Consider the following 22,789-nt stretch of genomic DNA (forward strand, 5'->3'; position numbering starts at 1 on the left):
AGGGAGGTGTAGGTGGAGCCTCGCCATCTGTAAGTGTCTCTTCTGGAGCCACAAGCGCAGTTGGGGGCACCACGGTAGTGTCCAAGTCCCCAACCCTGCGCCTAAGCTGGTCTATGTGCCGGCGCCACAAGCGTCCGTCTTCAAGTGCCACCTGGTACGAGCGAGGTCGAGTGACTCCCACTACTGTGGCTGGCACCCAAGGAATGTCCCCCACATAGTTCCGGGCAAAGACCTGGTTTCCTGGAACAAATGTTCGTGGCACGTTGGCACAGCCTGGGGGTTTGGCCACGGCAAAGTCCGGGTGCAGCCGGTCGAGCGGTGACCTGAGGCGGCGGCCCATAAGCAGTTCAGCAGGACTTTGCCCTGTGGCCGCATGAGGGGTGATGTGTTGCACGAACAAGTATTCGGTGGCCCGCTCGTGCCAGTCTCCCCGGTCCAGGCGCGCCAGTGCCTCTTTTGCCGAGTGCACCATTCTCTCCGCTTGCCCGTTGCTGGATGGATGAAAGGGTGCCGTTAGGGCATGGCGGATGCCCAGTCCCAAAAGGTACCGCTCAAAAGTGCCTGACGTGAACTGTGGTCCGTTGTCGGAGACAAGGACATCAGGACACCCATGCGTCGCAAACAGGCCTCGCAACACCCGGATGATGGCCATGGTAGTGGTGGAGGGCATCAGGGCCACCTCCAGCCATTTGGAATAGGCGTCCACCACTACCATAAAGGTCCAGCCGTGAAAGGGGCCAGCCAGATCGATGTGCACCCTCGACCAGGGTGTCTTTGGCATCTCCCAGGTGTGTCCCTTAGCTGCTGGTGGTGCAGGCCTCGACTCTTGGCACGCTTGACAGGTGGACACCCAGGCAGTGATGGCATCGTCCATGTTAGGCCACCAGACGTAACACCGAGCCAACACCTTCATTTTGACAATTCCCAGGTGGCCAACGTGCAGAGCCTCCAGGATGCGCTGACGGAGTCCCTGGGGAATCACAATGCGGTCTCCCCACAGCAGACAGCCGCGATGAGCCGAGAGTTCATGTTGTCTGGTTGCGAAGGGCTGGAACTCCGATGCAAAAGGCCCTTGTGGCCACCCCCTCCACACACAGTTGAGCACCCAGGTGATGGTGCGATCCTGGGCAGATGCGGAGGCCACAGTGGCAGCCGATACAGGCACTGCCGGAAGATCCTCAATCAGGAGGAGCGATGAAGCTGGAGCCGGGTCTTCCACAAACGCTGGAAGAGGGCAACGGCTGAGGGCGTCGGCATGGCCCATCGATTTCCCCGGGTGATGGAGAAGCCGGTAGTGGTAGGCAGCCAGGAAAACAGTCCATCGCAGCATGCGTGGCGAGAGGACCAGTGGAGTTGGACGATCACCGGCGAGGAGGCCCAGGAGCGGCTTGTGGTCAGTGATGAGGTCAAAAGTCCTGCCATAGAGGTATTCATGGAACCTCTTCACTCCAGCCACAAGTACCAGTGCCTCCTTGTCGAGCTGGCTGTAATCCCATCCTCGTCACCAGTGTTAGGTTGTGGGCGAACATAGCAGACGACACAGTGATTTCTCCAGAGCAGCTCTTTATTCGTAAGCTGGACAGAACTGAACAGCAAACAGCTCAGCCGACCTGCTTTTATAGGCAGCCGGCTGTCAACATTGTAGCAACAACAACCCAGGGTTTCCCGCCTAAAATAACTGACGTGGACCTGAGTGAAAACTATCTACAGTATCCCCCTGCTGGCCCAGGGTGAGAACTTCAGTACATAACACCTGCTATATGTCTTGGTATTCTATCCACCTCCCATCCCTGCTGCCATATCTGGTGCATTTCAAAAACTTTGTTCTGTTTAGAAATAATAATAAAATAATCCAGCATGCTTCAGTGATTTGTTAGTCACAATTTGGTTTGAAGCCAGTGCTTTTCTTTGGGGGGGGGCGCAGGGGTACGCAAACCCCTAAACGTTTTGCAAATCTAAGTTGGGCCTCATTGAGGGGCAGTATTTCAATATAAGTAGGAAAATGAGAATACCCCAAACATTTTTTTTTCTTAGAAAAGCACTGTTTGAAGCTATTCTATTGAAACATTTAGAACTACACCAGATCATGAGGCCTGGTGACATTTATACAGTTTCTTTACACAGCAGCAATTACCATAAATACGTTTCAGGAGCTACAAACAATGTTAGAAAACGCTTTCAAACTTTACATATTTTTTTTAAAAAAATCCTATTTATGTCCCAGCAGTTGTTATCAATGCTTTAAATTATTTCCCACCTGCATCACTACTTTTTAAATGTTTGTTTTTTTCAAGAGTCAAAGAACAACAAAAGTATACAAGACAGCTTATTGGAGTAAAGGCAATGGTTCTTCCAAATACCTGCCATATGTCGCATATAGCAAATTCTACGCAATGACCTTGAGTTCAATGCCAACTTGATTTTTGTTACCTTAGTCTCAGCAATTTTTATCTTGAGAGCCATGTACACATGATGAGCAAAAGAGCAGTGATGCAGTTACATTTCTCATACCAATATCAGCTGGAAGAAGCCTCAATTTTTCACTCACAAAGCACTACTGGGTGTGCAGTGTGAGACGGAGCAGAATAGCATTATTGGATTAAAGTGAACTGGGGCAAAAGCCATCTGTGAGCCAACTCTAAGCTGCTGAAGTCCAACCAGACAATCCTTAGCAGCTCATTAAAAGTCCAAAATGCTTTTCGACATGCTCAGCTAAAAAAAACCCCACCACATCTTGCACACATCTTTGCTATTATGAAACTGCATGTAGCTAGTATTTTCATTTTTTTTTCATTTTCTCTCTATTGTGGGTGTTTGATATCAGTTCACAGAGGAGGCACGGCTGTCCTGTTTTTGATCTCTTGCAAATCATAACATACATTTAATATCACCATTTACAATGAACATGAATGTGTATATGTGTGTGTGTACACACACACACACACACAAAGCTGCCTTGTGTTGAGGCCATTGATTGATCTCACCTTCTACTGTCTTATGCTGACTGGCAATGTAATTCTGAAAACCTCCTGATCTGATACAGGAGCTTATTTTCAAATGGGAAATAGCAGGGACTGAACATGGGACCATCTGCATATCAAGTATCATATTCTCTGAGCTATGGCCCCTCCCTGAGGCCAGAACTGGAAGTAAACAATAATCAGCTGTAATTGAATTATTTTTTATATAAAAGCAAATACTTTTTTATCATATTTAGATCAGAAGCACTTAAATGTGTAAATATTGTTTTGCCAAGGTATTTTGACCCACTGTTGTTTTCTTTAGAAAGAATGGTACGTCCCGTCCCCCCGTCAACTGATGAAATATCACTTATCTGTGAAAGCTTATGCTACAATAAATTTGTTTAAAGGTGTTACAAGACTCTGCTGATTTTGCTTAACAAAACTACCCTTCTAAATTTGGATTTGGTGTTATTTATTTATTTACAAAAGAGGCCATAAACCAGCCAGCATGACTAAACCGCTTCTGGCGCAACGGAACACCGTGACAGAAACCAGAGGGCACGGAAACGCTGCTTACCTTCCCACCGCAGCGGTACCTATTTATCTACTTGCACTTTGATGTGCTTTCGAACTGCTAGGTGGGCAAGAGCTAGGACAGAGTAATGGAAGTTCACCCCGTCGCAGGGGTTCGAACCACCGACCTTTTGATCAGCAAGCCCAAGAGGCTCGGTGGTTTAGACTACAGCGTAACCCGCATTCCCAGTAAACATGACCAATGGCTAGGGATGATGGGAGTTGTAGTTCAGCAACATCAATGGGGCCAAAGGTTTCCAACAACTGCTCTATAGCCATTTGTCCTTTGAATTGTGCCAGTTAATTTATGCACAAAAATTTATGCCATTATAAATTTGCTGGTCTAGGAGCCACTAGACTTGTTAATTAATTAATTAATTGTTTCAATCAGTTCATATACCACTTAACAGCATTGTTTCTAAGCAGTGTACAATGAGGTTACAAAAGAGATACAGTAGAAATAATATCAGAGGAGGAGGAGGAGGAGGAGGAGAAGGAGGAGGAGGAGGAGGAGGAGGAGGAGGAGAAGAAGAAGAAGAAGAAGAAGAAGAAGAAGAAGAAGAAGAAGAAGAAGAAGAACAACAACAACAACAACAACAACAACAACAACAGAAAGGCTTTCTTAACATGTCTGCTGAAATAAAAAAACCAACACCACAAAGCTGTTCACCAAGCACCTGAATTTCCACAGGGGTGAAATGGGGGCTGTCTGATCTCAGTTGGGAAGAGATCCACAGAATTAGGCCCACAATACTGAAACCATGGCTCCTTGTGGATTTGAACTGTGTGCCTGAGCATGAATCCATATACACACAGTAGCTTTGATCTTAAATGAGCATAATTTATTTCACAGAAAGAACATTTACCACTTCTCTTCCCTAAGACCACCCATCCGCATCTCCAAGCCTCCCTGGAGTATTGGAGAGTCCTTCTGAACAGAGGGCTGCTGGAGAAGTCAATAATTTAAAATCAGGTGGGAGTCCACCTGAGTTTGGGCTCCCTTTCTGCACCCCATATGCTGTGGGGGTGGGGGCTGATGTTCCCTCCCTGCTTTGCATTTCACAAAATGTACCTTCTCCTGCCCACCTGCACTTCAAATGTGAAAATAATTCCGTTCCTTTTTGACCTTTGTCAGCTTTTGTTCATAGGTGCTGGGTTCGCTGCTGCCTGCTGTTTGCAACGCTTTCCATATTGATTGAAATCAATTGCCTTTTCAAGTCTTTGCTATTAATGATTACGCTACAAACTCCCAGGAAAGCTTAGACAGGCAGAACAGCTGTTTTAGGCTATAATCCAAAACTTGAGTATTTTGAAGTAACTCTATTGATTTTGGAGGAACAACTTCAAGAGTAAATGACTGAGGATTATGATCTTTCTGTTTCTGAATTTGAATGAAAGAGCCTGAGTGCTTATTGTTGTTGCTTTTTTGATAGCTTTTAAATCACTTTGAAATGCTTTGGGATGCATAGTGAAGTCTGCTGTACAAAAAAACCCCTTGGTTTGTGATATTACAATCATATGAAGAATACCCATAGGCTGTTACTAATATTAAAAGCTTAACATAATCTGCAGGTATGATGGGGGGGGGGGTCTGTGCATGGGGCTGTAGCTCAGCAGTAGAGCCTCTGATTCAATTCTTAGCATTTCCAAGTCAGATTTGGAATGCCTCCAGCAAGCCTGAAACCCTGGAGAGCTACTGCCAGTCAGTGTAGACAGTACTGAGGAAAAACAAAATAAAAAAATTCCTTCCAGTAGATAGACCAATGGGTCTGACAAGATGGACCAATAAGACAGCTTCCTTTGTTCCAGCAAGAAGGTGTTCCTTCTCATAATTCTTAGGCTTTCTTGTGTATCCTCTCATCACTTGAGGGCACAAAGAAACCAATTTATTGTGTAGATATGCTGAGCCAGTGGTGCTTTTGCTTCTCAGAAACTTTCTGGATAATCGAGCAGAAGAAAAAGAATGTGAGCAAACCTTAGAAACATTTGTTTTGTAATTTGGTCGCTATAGTTGGCATTAGTCAGTACACTATAGCTTAGTAATAAACTATTTCCATTTTGTTATCCCTTAAGATCAATTGCTTTAGAAAACCCTTGACTAGACCAGAACTAACTCACTGCAGATGATATCAAAACAAAAGTCTAGGTTAGGTTGAATAAATGGTTTGAGTGCCATAGTATTGAGATGGTGTTGAGGCATTGCCAGAAGCTGAACTCTAGATCCATTTTATTAAGAGTCTAGGACGGGCTTCCTCAACCTCGGCCCTCCAACTACAATTCCCATCATCCCTGACCACTGGTCCTGCTAGCTAGGGATCATGGGAGTTGTAGGCCAAAACATCTGGAGGGCCAAGTTTGAGGAAGCTTGGTCTAGGATTTGGAAGATGGAAGAGGAGACAATTTAAATCCAGGAAGTGTTGAAACTTTTAAGCAGGAAAACCCAGAAGAGTAGCCTACAGGAGTTTCTGAGTAATACCCAACATTAGCCATACTAAGAGTAAACCCAATGGACTTAAGTGGATTGAAATTAATGGATTTACTCTAAGTACAAGTAATTTTGGATATCATCAGGACTGGTCCAATACCTTTTGGCACCTGAGGCGAACCACAAAATGGTGCCTTCTTTCCCGCCAGGGAAGAAGGAATGAGTGAAGATCTACATCAGGAACAAGAGGGAAATAAAGACCTACATTGGGCCCTGATGGAAGTTGCCTCACAGGTGGGCTGGCCGTTGACCAGCAAGACTTCAGGCAATTACTATACCTAGCCAATCCAGAAGCAGTTTTCTGCTAACCTATTAATGTCAGCAATCCTGGAGGTGCCATACCAACATATTTTCTGTAGAAAATGGTTGCATTGAGTTATAGTCTTCTCTCTCTCTACGGTATGGTGAAGTTATTAGCAGTCTTTTAATAACAGTCTATCGCAAAGGCAAAGCTGGGAGACTAAGGAGCAAATATGTTTGTAAAAGAACAGCATGATTAAGAAAAAAAAAGCCTATAAGAACATAAGTTTATGAAGTGAGAAAGTTGTGTAGACAAATGAAGTTAAACCTAATGGGCAGTATTCAACTAAGTTTAACTTGGAATGGACCCACTGAAATTAATGATCATAAATGAAATCCATTAATATCAGTCTCCTCAGATTAAAACTTAGTAAAATACCACCCTTCTCTATGATGTCATGTGAAATGCTAAGAATCAAATGGAAAGGCCTTTTGAATACGGTACATGCATCCCATGATCGCAGGCAGACCTGCAAGTCAAAATTGTCTTGCTTGTGTTCAAAAGAGCTGCCACTAGAGGGCAAACAAAACTGATCAGGTTAAATATCCAAGTGACTTAAGGCAGCAGTACTTCGCACAACTAGGCCACGCTAGGCATATTGCATCACCATCCCCCTAGGTGTATTTCCACAAAATGATGTCAAGGCAGGAAAGAATTTGTTCATTTAAAACAATCTTTCGCTGTCAGCGTTGTTACGGAAGGGGGGGGCATGTCTTCTTCACCTTCTTCTTCGCTACGGAAGGGGGGGGCATGTCTTCTTCACCTTCTTCTTCGCTACAATATATCAATTTATTTCCAATTGTCAAAAGGGACTAAAATCTATAAAATTCATAGAAAATCAGCGTGCCAGTTTGCTCAATTACTCTAGGACTCCATCACATCTCCCCTGTCCAGCATAATCCCTCAAGCAAAGTGTCAAGACCTTAATCCTTTCAAATTGTTCTGATCAGCCTTTCCTCCAGACAACGTCAGGTGGCAGACTATGCATATTTGAGACCATTGTCTTTTCATCCCCAGGAAGTGTTTATCTGTGCATATCTCCAGCTCTGCATATTCCCCCCTCCCTCCTCCATATGTTAATCTGTGCAACCCCTACCTTACTGAACTGCTGATCTGTGTAACCCCACCTTTCTGTGATGTATTCATGACGTGTTTTGCACTGTATTCTGGGACATGGAGGGAGTTTCAAAAACTCATGTCACCCCTTTCTCACTGTTCAATCTCGCCTTGAACCTGTTGCGCAATAAACTTGGATCTTCTGCAGTTTGCTCCTGTCTCCGGCTGAGCTCATTTTCCTCCGCAGGGACCCACGGACTTAGTCCGATGAGCTGGGTGGCAGAGCAGCCTCGCACCCAGATTTTTGCCGTAACAGTTGGCGCCCCACGTGGGGCATGCGGTTCTCCCGCGTTGCTGACCGGGGGCCCCGAAATCTTCAGCCGGCACCAGGCCATTTTGCCTGGGAAGATCCTTTGGACCCCCGGCCATCTTCCGGGCGGTAATCAAAAGCCCCAGGAGTTCAGCCGGGGAGCAAAGAGGGATCCAGCCGGCTTATCATCATAGAAGACACGTGAGTATAAGGAAAAGGAAAAATCCAGTGCACTGGTGGGAAAGGGGTGGAAATCTCCTGGCAACTGAATTCTCTGCCCTCCTCTCTATCGCTCCTTCTCGCCTGTCTCTTGGTCCAATTGGTGAGAGAGACCGTGGACTGCTGCTCGACCCGAAAGGGGGGTTCTGAGCTCTATCTCTTTCTCTAAAAACCCTCCAGCCAGCCGCACCAATTGGGAGTCCGAAAGTAAGACGGAGAGAGCCGACTTGAAAGACAGCCGACTCTCCGCAACGGACATCCCAGTTGAAAGCAAGGGGTTGGAGTTCTTTTCCGAACTTCTTTAGCGCCCGGCAAGGGGGCGGGAAGTGGTCTTGCTTTCTGTATCAATCCCAGCCGCACTGGTCGGTGCCACGTAACACGTGTATCGTGCGTGAGCCCGCTTCCAAAAGCAAGGGGGATTTTCGGTTCGAAACTCTATCCAGGGATCACCCGATCTGGCACCGCACGGCGCGGGCGTTCAGTAGGGCCCCTTTTCCTGAGATTGACGATAGGTAGGAGGTTGCCAGGAGGGATAGCCCATGAGGAATTGGGCGGGATCGGCAGAGTGGAAAAGGACCCCAGGTTATTGACTAAGGAAATAGGAAGGAATACCGGATAGCTAGAGCTCTTTAAAAACCCTCTAAGGAAGTTGCCAAGCGACTAAAGACCCCTCTTTACTATAAATCCCGTATTAAGTATATCAATCTCCTAGATATACCAATCCTTACCACCCTTTCTCTTCCCTCTTTCTGTCTAGACACGCGTAAAACATAAAATGGGTACCCAGGCTTCCAAACGCGAGCGGGCTCACTCTGGGAAGAAGGCTTCTAGAAAGCCATCTCAGTCTCAGAAGGACCCTGACTCTCCTCTCCAATTTGTCATCACGTATTGGAAGACGATTCCTGGCCACAAATTATTATCGAAGCAAAATTAGAGAACCTCTGTTCTGAAATCTGGCCTGCCAGCACCGCCTCCGCCAAGCCCGAATTGCGTTGGCCGGCTGGTTAACTGGTGGTGTTTGAAGAGGCAAGGAGGCTCTTAAAACCATGTGGGACCTTCCTACTAATTTCACTTAATGAAGCTAAAGGAAGCAGCCCAACTCCTTGCAATAACCAACTAAAGGATGAGAGTATATATGTTTACATGTTGTCTGTTATGTGTGTTGTGTGTTAATACATATATGAGAATATGTGTGTTTACATGTCGTCTGTTATGTGTGTTGTCTGTTCCTTCTGTCTCTGACAGACTGCCTTTCTTAAGCGCGCATAGTTTAAACTGCAAGCTTGCTTCAAAATTTAATTTTTTAAGGAAGCCATGCTGGACCTTATCAGTCCTAAATAAGACAAAATGAGAATGAAAGGTGCAAATGTTTACCCCACCTCGTGCTCTGCCGCAACTTTTCAGATCGTGAGTCTACAGTCTATTTTGGAATGTGAATGTTTCTAATGTGAATTAGATGTTTCTGCTGCAAAAGCGTAGGTGAGCACCACTGCTCTCTCAAGCTAAAATGCAGTGTATTTATTTCATGAAGCACATGCCTATGAAAAAGTATGGTCTTCCTTCTAAGAAAATATCTGAGTCCAGTTTTAACTTTGATTTGGTTGGACAGAAGAGTTATTGTAAGGCTCCTGATATCAGGCCTCTTTTCTTAGAAAATGCCCCCCCTTGTTTCATTCTGTCTCTTTCAGGTTTTTTTTTTCCTTTTTCTCTTCTTCTGTGCCAGGTAAATTTACTTCCGAGTAAGCTTCCTTTAAAGGAAACTGCAAAAGGGGGGGGGGCATAGATTAGGTTTACTATTCCTCTGCAAATTCAGGAAAAATTGTCACTTTTGTATTCCCTTTAAATCAAATCTATGGCTGTTTTAACTATGCTTTATAAGAGATCCTCTCCCTACCTTAAGAAAATGTTCACTTCAATCTTTCTTTAAAGATCATTTGTCTAGGAACTTGCACGTCTAAAGAAGTAAACTCAAACTAATCTCAAGATCTGCTAAAGGGTTCTGTATAAAGTTGGGAATTTTTATTTTCTTCTTCCTTAGTACATGATAGGAGCACTGATTGTGCTCTCTTCCCCAGTAGTGCCTGTGTACATAAGTATGTGTGTGTAGTACAAATCTTGCTGTGAAATCTTGCTGTGAACCCTTTATTTTGGAGGGTTGGACTAGATGACCCCAGGGTCCCTTTTAGCTCTCCCAATTTGAGGCTGTGTGGAAGGACATGTGTCTGCAAGCATTGGAGGATTTGAGGGTAATTCTTAAATTCTGGTGTGGTGATGGAGTTGAAATTCAGCCTAGCTTTGCTCTTTAGTTTTAAAACATGAGAGGTGAAGCCGAAGCACAACTGAGAATATCAAGCATTTGAGTGATTACAGTGTTTATCATTTTGTCTACTATTAAAAAAAATCAGACTTCAAAGTCAATTCAAAGTTTAAGCACATCAAATACATATGAGTCTTGACCATTTATCCTGTAAATAAAGGGCAGAAAAAAAATTTGTCTGCAAATGGTAAGGCTGAAATGATTGGGAATATTAAAAATCTTATGAATTCTGAGTCTGGCCATTTTCCCCCATATATAAGGGCGTGGCATTGTTCCACGAATGGCCAGAGGGATATTAGCCCTTTCCTGTACATAAAGGAAGCAGTCGCTTTGCTTGGGCTGAAATTGCTAGCTTTTGTTGGTGAATACTTCAATTGCTGAGTTTCTCTCTTTTGTTTTAAATCTAACCCTCTTTTAAAATCTACTTACCCTTCCCTTATTCAAATTCTAATTTTGCCAAAAGATGCAACATTTCAATAGTATAAAAGGTTTGCTGAGACATGAACTCCACACATGCACAGAGACTAGATCAGCAAGAAAAAAAAAAAAAAAAAAAAAAAGAGGATAGGAACTGTAGGGAGTGAGAGGAGCTTGGGCTGAAGGGGGAAATTTATCCTAATTTCCTTATGTAAAAACTTGGAGCCACTGAGGGAAATCACCCTTAATGTGTCCTTTGCTCCAGGGGCTTCGCAAGACAAAAGGTGTGCCAAGTTTCAAATCTTAACATGATTAACATGCCAAATTCTTTTCACAGGTAAATTTCAAAGCACTCCCCCCCCCCCAAGGGATTTAAAATCACAGACTTTGTGTGCATTTTAGGAACAGCATTTCCTGACAGGCTTCTCACATGAAATAATTTTTCCCTTTTAACAGGATATGTGAACCCCGATAACAAAGGTTTTTGTCCCTTCTTTTCTCCCACAGCAACTTTCTTTCCTGTTCTGTGAAACATGTCTGAATCCCTGCTGTATTTGTGACTTCCATCTCTTCGTGCCTTTGACGCTTTAAGTTACAAATAATCTCTTTTCATTTATTTAATCAGTTTTTCCATGATGTCTACGAAATTAAGCGAAGCACAACCTAACATTGTTTGTGGAATGGTATTTGTTTACCCTTTGCCTGATCATTTCTTATTAATTCTGTCATTTTGGCTAGTTCAAGGTACTTGCACAACTTTAAATTGCCATTCATTTTCTTGGTATTAAGTCATTTCCCAGTATTTTGCTATTAACATTCTAACTGATGTGGTCACATCAAGAAACACTCTTTTATTTTCATTGTTACTTCAGATTTCTTAAAATTCTGTGTCTTAGCATTTATTTATTTTGGTTCCTCATAGGTCATTGTGTGTGTGTGTGTGTGTGTGTGTTTTATTATTATTTTAACTGTGTCTTTTAAGTCCACCCTGCCCTTACAGGATATCACTTCTACAAGTGTGTTATTACAGATCCAATGAAAGACTTCGCCACCACAACAGAAGACACCAAAGTTTCAAAGTGATGTCTCTTTCAAAGGATATAGACTGCCGGGGGGAGTGGGGCTGACAAAGGGGGGTGGAGTTGAATTACAAGGACATTTTCTGACTTTTGAACCTCAAGATACATATATAAAATATCCCAATTGTCTCAAGATATGCAACTGATATTTAATTAGTTTGTTTTGTATTATGTGTTATTACGTAGGAATGTTGAAATGTGTCTGACAGTGTGTCATTTCCACAAATGGGGGGGCTATTTTGTGGCTATTTTTGTGTGTAAGTGTTTTATGTCTAATGTCTTATTCCTTACACCCCAGTGGAGGATCCTCATACATTTTATACCTTTTAACAGATCAGGATATTATGTAGTCCAATGTTTAGACTTAGATAAATTTATTACCATATTTCGTTGTTTCACCTGGCACTCTGCCAACTTCCCTACCCATTTTAAAAAATGTGCTAAAACCCACTTTACCAAGGAGAAGCTTCTAAGATACATGAAGGTGGATATGCTTTGGTTTAGCAGGAATGATCCCTTATACAGTTAAATTGACTTATTTCGACAAGTGCCCCTTTAAGAATGGTTTTCTTTTAACAGATTGGTTTGAAGAGTTGAGAACCATGGGGAAAGATAAATTCAAATTGGACTCAGTTTGAATTGGGCAAGTGTATCCAGGCTGCAATTAGCTTTTGGTCCTTAAAGTGCAAGTGCGCAACTTCCCATGACTGCAAGACCAATAATAAAACCCCCATAGGAAGCCAAGGCAAGGACATTTCCCTCAGGACGTGCCCGAACCTATGGCAGCTGTGGTGAGTGCCAGGCAACATGGTTAATATGAAAGCCCTAAGTGGATTCACCAGGGATTGCCACTACTGTGAGACCACAGAAAAGCTACCTTGACACCTGAGAACACAAAAATGGCGGGGGACAAAGCAAACTACATTTTTTTTCAGTCAGTAGTGGACCTTCCTGCTAAATGTAAAGCATAGACCACTATTGAACAAAATACAACAGGTGTCCTTTTGCACTACTATACTTGCAAATGGCCTTAAGAGGCATGATTTGCAAGTCCCCTTCAGGTTTGCACAAACCCACACATCTAGTACGATAGATACAAAGTTATTATTTAGTGCATATCTATATAACATACACATACATTGTATTGGTCCGTGTTGCTCCCTCCTTTGTTGCCCTGCTCAACCCACCTCCTTTTCCATTAGGGCCTATTCCCACTCACACGGCACCCCTACCTTCACCGAGATTTAGGGTGCGGAGAAAAGATTTGCAAGTTCTTACAGAACTTTAATGCAAATCTATCTCCGAATGGGGGACTGTTACGGAAGGGGGGGGCATGTCTTCTTCACCTTCTTCTTCGCTACGGAAGGGGGGGGCATGTCTTCTTCACCTTCTTCTTCGCTACAATATATCAATTTATTTCCAATTGTCAAAAGGGACTAAAATCTATAAAATTCATAGAAAATCAGCGTGCCAGTTTGCTCAATTACTCTAGGACTCCATCACATCTCCCCTGTCCAGCATAATCCCTCAAGCAAAGTGTCAAGACCTTAATCCTTTCAAATTGTTCTGATCAGCCTTTCCTCCAGACAATGTCAGGTGGCAGACTATGCATATTTGAGACCATTGTCTTTTCATCCCCAGGAAGTGTTTATCTGTGCATATCTCCAGCTCTGCATATTCCCCCCTCCCTCCTCCATATGTTAATCTGTGCAACCCCTACCTTACTGAACTGCTGATCTGTGTAACCCCACCTTTCTGTGATGTATTCATGACGTGTTTTGCACTGTATTCTGGGACATGGAGGGAGTTTCAAAAACTCATGTCACCCCTTTCTCACTGTTCAATCTCGCCTTGAACCTGTTGCGCAATAAACTTGGATCTTCTGCAGTTTGCTCCTGTCTCCGGCTGAGCTCATTTTCCTCCGCAGGGACCCACGGACTTAGTCCGATGAGCTGGGTGGCAGAGCAGCCTCGCACCCAGATTTTTGCCGTAACAGCGTATACATATGAAAAAACTGTTAAGTTCATATATATGTTGTTGCTTCTCTCTCTGACCTCTTCATTGAGTGACTTTGGTTGCATTCACACAAATATTTTAGACCAGGACTAGGGAATCCATGGCTCTCCAGATGTTGGGCTACAGCTCCCATTATCCCTGACCATTCACTATGCTGGCTAAGGCTGATGGGAGTTGAAGTCTGACACTATCTGGGGAGCTTCAGGTTCCCCGTGCCTGATTTAGCCTGATTTAGCCGTACTGTTCTAAGTAATCTTATCATTTGTGAGCTAGTGTAATGTTGTAAGCACCTTTAGTCATGCTATTTTTTCTTTTCTCCTCTAAATTTATTCAAAGTGTCTCTGCTGAACTTGCAACTGCTCACCTTTCAAAAAGAAAATTTTATTATTGCAGTTTTGGAGAGGATATATAAAGATTTGCATTGCTGAAGGAGTGAGAGCAATATCCAGAAATATTTTGTCAGTGATTCCTACCCCTAATAGTTTTGCATTTTGGGACTATTGCTCATATCTTCCTGAATATAATAAATTCTTAATGTGAGGTTCCATAGATTGCACGTGCTATACTTTTAAAGCTCATTCTCCCTCTGAAAGAATTCTAGGCAGTATAATTTACCCCTCCCAGAGCCACAATTTCCAGCAACCTTTTATAAACTACAGTGCCCAGAATTCTTTGAGGGGGTGGGGAATGTGCTTTGAATGTACTTTAAAGGCAAAGTGCGTACACAGCCTTAAGGTAGCCCTCTGAGCCTACTGCAGAGAAAAGCAACATTTCTGTATGGAACATTTAAGGCTAATAATGTGGTGATGGCTTGCCTTTTACAGATTAGTGATCTGGTCCATGAAAGCTTCTGCCACAATTCATTTGTTAGTCTTTAAGGTGCTACAGAATATTTGCTGTTTGTTCTTATACGAAATGACTCACAAGATTATTGCTTAAAACTGCAAAAAGCTTTTTTGGAATTAGCTAGAACAAGGCAATCTTTGTAGGTTTTGCATGAATAATATGGTTATTTACTGACAACCGAAACAGGAAAAAGTGCTGCTGTTTTCAATAAGACTTACTCCTAGGAAAGTGTGCATAGGACTGCAGCCAGTGCAGTTTTAAATGGTTGTGCTTTTCATTTTAAATTTGCTTTGGATTTCAAATTTCAATTTAGAATCCACTGAAAACAATTCATAAAAAAACCAGGGCTGTACAGATGTTCCAACTTTTGCTGCAACATCTTCAGTAAAATTTCATTTCATTTATTAAATTTCTATCCCTTTCTCCCTAAGGAGACTAGGGCAGCAAACACCAAGGAGGTAGAACAATACTACTAAAAATAAAGCAAAGTATATTTAAAAGATTAAAAAACATCTAAAAGCATATAAAGCAGTCACATTCCCTCACAGCTAATAATGTCAAGGTTGCCAGGAACAGAATCTTTTAGCCATCAAATGCCTGGATAAACAGAAATATTATTAAGTTCCTCCTGAAAGTTCATAGTGAGGGAGACAGATGCACCTTTACAGGGAAGGCATTCCATAAGTGAGGTAGTTCCACTTAGGATCTTCTCACAGGTCAGTGCCAACTGGGCAGCCCCTAGTGACAGTACCACCAATAGTCCCACCCCCATGCCAATTATATGGCCCAAGATATTTGATATTAGGAGAGGTGCTCTTTTAGGCACTTGGGTCCCAAGCCATTTAGGACTTTGTATGCTTGTCTTGACATTGTCCTGATTTGGCTTCAGTAGGTCACCAGCAGCCAATGCTGTTCTTTCTGGACTGATAACATATGGTTCCATTGGGCTCCCTCACTTAACAACCTAGCAGTCGCATTCTGCACTAGTTGTAGCCTCCAAAAAGACACGAATGGTCCACCTCCCGTCTCCCATTACATACTTTCCTCTTCCCAATACCTTGACAACAGGGACTCCCTGAACCTGTCCCACCTGCTTCCTCTGACCCAAGCGCATGGTGCTGTTGTGAATTAAAAATCACATCCACAAAATATCCAGAGCAAATTTTCTCCAAGTCTCCTCCCAAAGTGAACTTCCTAACACATTGGTTGTCTGATGGTTGGTGAATGACCAAATACTTCAAACTACAGATAAAGCATGCAAATAGGATCCTTAGAGCCAAGGGCACCATCTCTAGGGGGCCCTGGGGGCCTGAGCACCCACAAAACATTTCACCGCAGGGCCCCCGATGCAACTTCTGATGCCTCACAAACCACCAGAAGTCATGAGACCTCAGAGATGCTGTCCAAGGCCACCGGAAGTCAGGTTCTGAGGCCATGGGACACGTGACATCATGACATCACACTGCAATGTGATGTCATGACATCACATTGTGCATGCTGGGTACCCATAACCTGGGGCCGAAGTCAGCACCCCTGCTTAGAGTCCAGCGATTCTCATACTCAGGGCTTTTTACATCTGGAACTTGCTGGAGTTCAGTTCTCAGGTGGGCACCATTGCCATTCTAAGAGAATGAGGGAGGTGTTCGTGGTGAGTTCCGGCACCCTTTTTAAGGGTGGCCTAAACACTGAAGGAACCACCACAATATTACACAAGTCCACTCACAGAGGGAAGTAAATCAAAGATGTACAGCTTAATTTGGTCCTACATCTTTTACGGAAAATATAAAAGAAAGATTGTGAGGAAAGAACCATGTTGATAAGCCCTCTGCAATACAGAACGACACGAACCCAATGTGTCAGAGTGATATCAGGATAGGAGATAGGTTGGTCATGCTCTGTACAAGAACTGATGCTGTTTAAAACATTTAGATAGAATTTACTCACGGGGGGGGGGGGAGTTGGAGTAATATCTCAGTGCAGAAGAAAAACCTGAATAGGTCGTTTTTCCGGTATGTGGAGTTTGACTAAAAAGTTATCAGAAAACAGAAATCTGTGTCTTTGGAAAGCAAATTTTGGCTATCTGCAGATGGAGCTAATTTTGTCACATTGCAAAACTGAGTGACCCTGAGTTGGTCAGCCTGACTTACCTTCCAAGGTTGTTGTTATGGGGATAATAGGGGAAAGGAGATTATTTATGTTACCTTGAGGAATAAAAAGAATGACTAATCTAATACAGAGCTAAGCATTCTTGATTAGATGGTTATTTCTTTCTTTTAACCAATCAAAACCAAGGTTATGAAAACAGTTACATTATCACTATCTACTGAAGTCAATTCATGTTATTGATAAATATTTAATATTGAATAAAACAGGCTTCACTGTATGTACATGAAAAGCATGATGTACATACTAATAATAGACTATCTTAGAAAGTATGGGGAAACGGCAAGATCAGCAGTTAAGTACTTGCAAGGAGTCCACACATTTATGCACACACTAATTAAAGTGCTTTGAGCCTTTCTTACACTATTTGTGTGCATGTGAGTACGAGCTTAATGAAATTTTTTGAATGCTCAGAAATCCTATTGTTAATGTACAATAGGATTTCTGAGCATTCAAAAAATTTCATTAAGCTCGTACTCACATGCACACAAATAGTGTAAGAAAGGCTCAAAGCACTTTAATTAGTGTGTGCATAAATGTGTGGACTCCTTGCAAGTACTTAACTGCTGATCTTGCCGTTTCCCCATACTTTCTAAGATAGTCTATTATTAGTATGTACATCATGCTTTTCATGTACATACTAATAATAGACTATCTTAGAAAGGTGTTAAAGAAGGATCGAACATTTTTCATGTATGCAACAACGGCAGCAAGGATTCTTATCGCAAAAAACTGGAAAACTCAAGATCTACCCACACTGGAAGAGTGGCAGATGCAGCTGATGGACTATATGCAACTGGCCGAGATGACCGGCAGAATCCGTGATCTGGGAGAAGAGAAGATGGAGGAAGACTGGGAGAAATTCAAAATGTATTTACAAAAACATTGTAATTTGGTTGAATCTTAAGAAGGATGCTGGATTATAAAAAACTGCTCACCACTAAATTAGATCTAAATTTGATGATAAGTGAGACTAAAGAAAATATAAAATTTTTTGGGAAGAAGTGCTAGATTATATTTGAATGAATGGACATGAGATTGAAAACAAGTTGATAATTTGTGTGGAAAAATTTTTAACAATGCAAATGGGAGCGGGAGACGTGAGGGAGTCCAAAGAAGTGATGAAATTGTTATGACAGAAATAAGATTGTTTATTATGTGTGCATTTATATTTTAAAATCTTAATAAATATTTATTAAAAAAAAAAAAGAAATCCTATTGTTAATGTAATGGAGGATGAAGCAAGATGGTAGATTACAAGCATATTTAAACTTTCATATGCTGCTGTTGTCACTTGTGATGCTTTACCTAAAGCAGGTGACTGGCCCTCCATCAAATTTGAGCTGTATAGATTTAGTTCTAAGCAAGTAATAGAGCATTTTCCCTTTTTTAACTGGAGGGGTCAAGAGAATCTTTACTACAGGAGAAATCTTTACTTATGGAGGAAGGGAATGTAATGAGCTAGAGCTGATAATTCAAGCAATTTTCAAACTATGTGTGAAAAGGCCCTTAGGGTATATCTGCATTACAGACTTAAATTGGTTTTGAATAAGAATGGTTTCCTCTGTGGAATTATAAGAACTATAGGGGCTAAATTCCTACAGATTGGGGTAACCAATGCGGAGCTCTCCAAATGTGGTTGGACAGCTCCCATGATCCCTGACCATTGGGGATTACAGCTAAGGCTGATGGGAGTTGGAGTCCAACAACATTGGGAGGTTACCAGGTTGGCTATTCCTGCTTGTCACCCTCACAGTGCAGGGAACAGCTAGTACTGCAGTGACATTGGGGGTGGGGGGCATCTATCAGCTATGCTGCCTATAATCACAAAAGATTGTTCCAGATTATTAACTGAGTAGGGTTGCACCAATATATTTGAGGTGGTCAAAAATACTTTAGAACAACGCAGAGTAAACCTTAGCAACTGCTCCCCCCATTCCAGTAAAAATGCCACATAACCTTCTCTGTCCAATATTGAGCCAATGCTACTCTGCTTTATTTGTTTATTTGTTCATAGATGGCATTAACTTATAGCCCCATCATACAAAGTTCTCTAGAAGGCTTACAATAAATAAGGTGGCCTCAATATTGCTAGTAGATGTTACTGGTGTGGCAAGAGCAACCCTAAGCCAGAATTAACATACAGCCATCTTGCATTAGGGTATTTCTGCTTCTGCACCAATTTCCTCCTAAAATTGCCACTCTTTGTTCACTCACTCTTATGGAGAATCCACATGTTGTCATTCTTGGCTTCCTGAATGTGTTCTCAAACTTTCTACCTGCAGGGCCCACTTGAGGCTGCTGAAAGTTACTAAGGCCCACCAGTCACAAAATAGTAGGGCAGGGGTAGAACAAGTCACAAAATGGTGACGGATGCAAGGAGACTTTGGTATAACTATAACTGGTAATTAGTGGCATCACCTCCTAACAATATCTAATCCATCTTTGGACATTGCTAAATTATTAGCCACAGAGGCAGTTCCATAGGCCAGCTTTCCTCTAAGTACAGACATTTATCTGAGGTATTGTGGCTCAATCTCTCTGTTCTTGTCAGCATTTGCTTATCCAGAGGCTCTGAGTGGAGAAGGCCTTTTCTTTCATATTTTTCGCTTCTCACCCCCACATGCCCTTTATAGTATTGTTTAACTGTTTCCTGTAATTTCTTTACCCATTCTCCTTCTACACTAAACTTGTACCTTCTTGTACCTCCGCCCGCCGCAATTTCTTTCATTCCTCCACCCTTTTACATCCGCATCTTCCTCCTATATAGCAATAATGACTTTCCTGTCTTGTCCCTTTTTTTCCTACTCCCAGTTTAAGTAATCAACGTCATCATCAGAAGCCCCTTTTCCACTGTCCTTCAAGGCCTTCTCTGACTCTTTCCCTCAGGGGAAGGAAACCCCTTCCTTCTTCAGCCTCTGCTTGCCACTAAACCTCTAGGTCATGGGTAGGCAAACCAAGGCCCGGGGGCTGGATCCGGCCCAATCGCCTTCTAAATCTGGCCTGTGGATGGTCCAGGAATCAGTGTGTTTTTACATGAGTAGAATGTGTCCTTTTATTTAAAATGCACTTCAGGGTTATTTATGGGGCCTGCCTGGTGTTTTTACATGAGTAGAATGTGTGCTTTTATTGAAAAAGGGTTATTTGTGGGGCATAGGAATTTGTTCATTTTTTTCTTCAAAATATAGTCTGGCCCCCCACATGGACTGAGGGACGGTGGACCGGCCCCCTGCTGAAAAAGTTTGCTGATCCCTGCTCTAGGTCTCCTGGGCATCTTTACTCAGCATGCAAGGAGTTGCTGGTGCTGGTGCTTGTTAAATCCAAAGGCTATGAGATGACTAGAGGGTGGAATCAACAATTGAGGAGGCACAAGGCAGGCTGTGGCACTGAGACCCTCTTGAAAGCAAAGCCCACAAGTGTGTCCTGGTCCACTGCTTGAGAAGCACTGCCCCACTGCATTCTAGAGCTTTCCCAGGAACTCTTCCCAGTGTTTCACAGACATGTTTTGTGGTGATTATTTTGAGAGAAAACTTTGTTGCAACACTGATCTATGCAGTGTGTGGAGCTAAAATGCTATTAAGGCTTTCCAGGGCTCCTGTGCCTTTAAATTGAACTCTTCCATTTTGCATGTTCACAACTTGCCTTATTGCTTCCTGTTGATCCAGGCTGAGCTGTTAGTGATGAACAGCTCCTGCTTTTCTCCTTTCTAAAGTGCTCCAAAGCCAGTGGTTATGGTGGTGGCAGCTTCAATTACTTATTGCTGCAGCATTTGCTTTGTGCATATATGTTTATATTTTAATGTAACTTTAAAAAAAAAAAAAACCTTAAGTCTATGCCTCAAACATGTTGTAAGGCATTTGGAGACCTTTTCGGCAACAAGCAACTAACAAATTTAGTAAACAAACAAACATTCCTTTAAAAGGGGGTAAAACAGTGCCATAAAAACCACTATTTCTCCATTAATGAAAAGAATAAAAAAGGGCAAAGGAGTAATAAGAGGAAATTAGTAATTAAATCATCTTTCCTGTCCCACCTCCAAAGGAAAACTGGGACTGGGGCAATTTAGAGAAGCTATTAAAGGAGCAAAGGAGGCTATTAATCGTTAATTCTACAACCCTCAACAATAGGAAGAAACAAAAAGGGTTGGGGTTGCAAAATGGAAGTCTTTGTTTAGGAAAGACCTTTGCTGAATGGAACTTCCTTGTGACCAGACAGTACAAAACGGCATTGCTGCATAATATAGCAATAGATTTTAATTCCACTTCAAGGTAAAATTACTACTTCAAGGCAACTGGGGAAAAGCAGTGCCACAGCTGTGCTGAAGTACTCTAGTGTGGCTGAAGGACCTTAGTTTGTGCTGTTCAATCAGCATAACAGGTTGTCATGTTACACAGGTAACCTATTAAGGACCTAAGAAGATGGGCCACTGGTCTGCTTGACTAGGCCATTGACTCATCTAGTCCAGCATCTGAAACAGTGGCCAACCAAATACCTGAGGGAAGCCTGAAAGCAGGCTTGAGCTCAACAGCACCCTCCACACTTGTGATTGCTAGCAACTGACACTGAGAGACTGTAGAAGCAGAACATAGCCATTGTAGCAAGTAGACATTGATAGCTAGTGACGTGATAGTTATTTCCTTTCCTAATGACTTATTCTCTGGTGCTGCAGCAGATAGGATAGGGATTCCCCCCCAACCTTAGCTTTTAAGATGCACAGTTATGTGTTTAAACTGCTCTCTATGGGGACCTCAAACTGATGATACTCAGTTAAAACAAATTCTGAAATCTCCACTTACTCATTGCGTGCCTTGTAAGTTTAATTTTTAAGGAAGCAAAACTTACGGAGAAAAGTCATGACTATTCAAAATAGGAGCTGCCTTTCTCAAGACATTTTCCTGCCTGAGGCGCCCCCTCATGCCATTCCCTGTAAATAAGTTGAATCTGACTTCAACTGTGGCAATAGAAAAGTATTCTCCATGGAAAGCAAGCTTAGGGGGATGTAGGCCAGGAAGCACATGGCACACACAGCTATGTCCTCCCAACACTTTGGCACCTGCTGCCTGCCCCACAGCATCTGCTGCCTGAGGCAGTTGCCTCATTTTGCCTATATGGTGGGGCCAGCCATGGCTGAATCTAGCCAACTGTCCATTGATCTGTCTGTCAGTAGAATGCCAGATGCCTTTGTCTGGCTACGTTTGAAAACAGAAAGCAAGACCCTTCTGGAAAAGTGCAATTGTCCATAGTCTAATACATCCCTTCACCTGTTTTGCAGGAGCTACCATCAGTTATGCCCTGCCAGCTGCACATCTGGCGTGGGATGCTTTTAGTAAATGTAAAGAGAAAGTTCTGCAGGTGCAACTCTAACTTCTCTCTTCATAGGTGCTGCAATGAGAAGATGATAGGCATATGCACATCTCCTGTCACTGCAGCACCATGAAAGGAGAAGTTCAAGGTGCACCTGCAGAACTTTCTCTTTACATTTGAATTCCTATTTATGAAGCTATGAATAGCATGGACTCTGTTCCAGACTGGATCTGACAACACTGCTCTTTCCATTACCAACACGATGGCGAAGGCTATGCTGCTCCTTTAAATACCAGCACTAAATAAAACTAGCAATGTAATTTTTAGTATATATGCGTATTATAAATATCCTTTGCATTCTTACAAATAATGTAGAGAGCATGGTAAACTTTTGTCTCACTGTGATTTACTTGTGTCTCTGTTTTCCTGTAATTTTATTAGTGTCTAGTTGGTGGAATGCTTTTTGGGGTAAAAACTGAAAGAAGAAACATGCCTAGAAGAATAAGAATAAATCTGAATAACCTGTGGTGCTTTTGCTCCATTCTCCTCATTTTCTATTCACTACAAATTTGTAATGTAAGGTGTGTTTTTTTTAAATGTCACAATACACTTCTAATTACACATTGTCATCTTTGTCTGTTCAGTTTCTGGTTTCAGTTTTTTGCCTGCATTGATGACTCCCACTCTGTCAAATATTAGTCATTCATTATACTGAAAGCAGAATGTGCCTCACTGGTGTA

At 42.6% G+C, this 22,789-nt stretch overlaps 1 protein-coding gene across 1 annotated transcript in view; it reads right to left on the reverse strand.

Moving 5' to 3' along the window:
* TMEM244 (transmembrane protein 244) overlaps positions 1-19,814 on the reverse strand; it is a 31,077-nt gene extending 11,263 nt beyond the window's left edge. Inside the window, exon 1 of the mRNA XM_081856271.1 lies at positions 18,963-19,814. Within this exon, the coding sequence (XP_081712397.1) occupies positions 18,963-18,989 (27 nt within the window). The 5' untranslated portion in view covers positions 18,990-19,814. The remainder of the gene's footprint in view (positions 1-18,962) is intronic.
* Positions 19,815-22,789: the final 2,975 nt, after the last annotated feature.

This window comes from Podarcis erhardii (assembly GCF_964252035.2).
Source record: "Podarcis erhardii genome assembly, chromosome: 3".
Taxonomy (NCBI): Eukaryota; Metazoa; Chordata; class Lepidosauria; order Squamata; family Lacertidae; genus Podarcis; species Podarcis erhardii.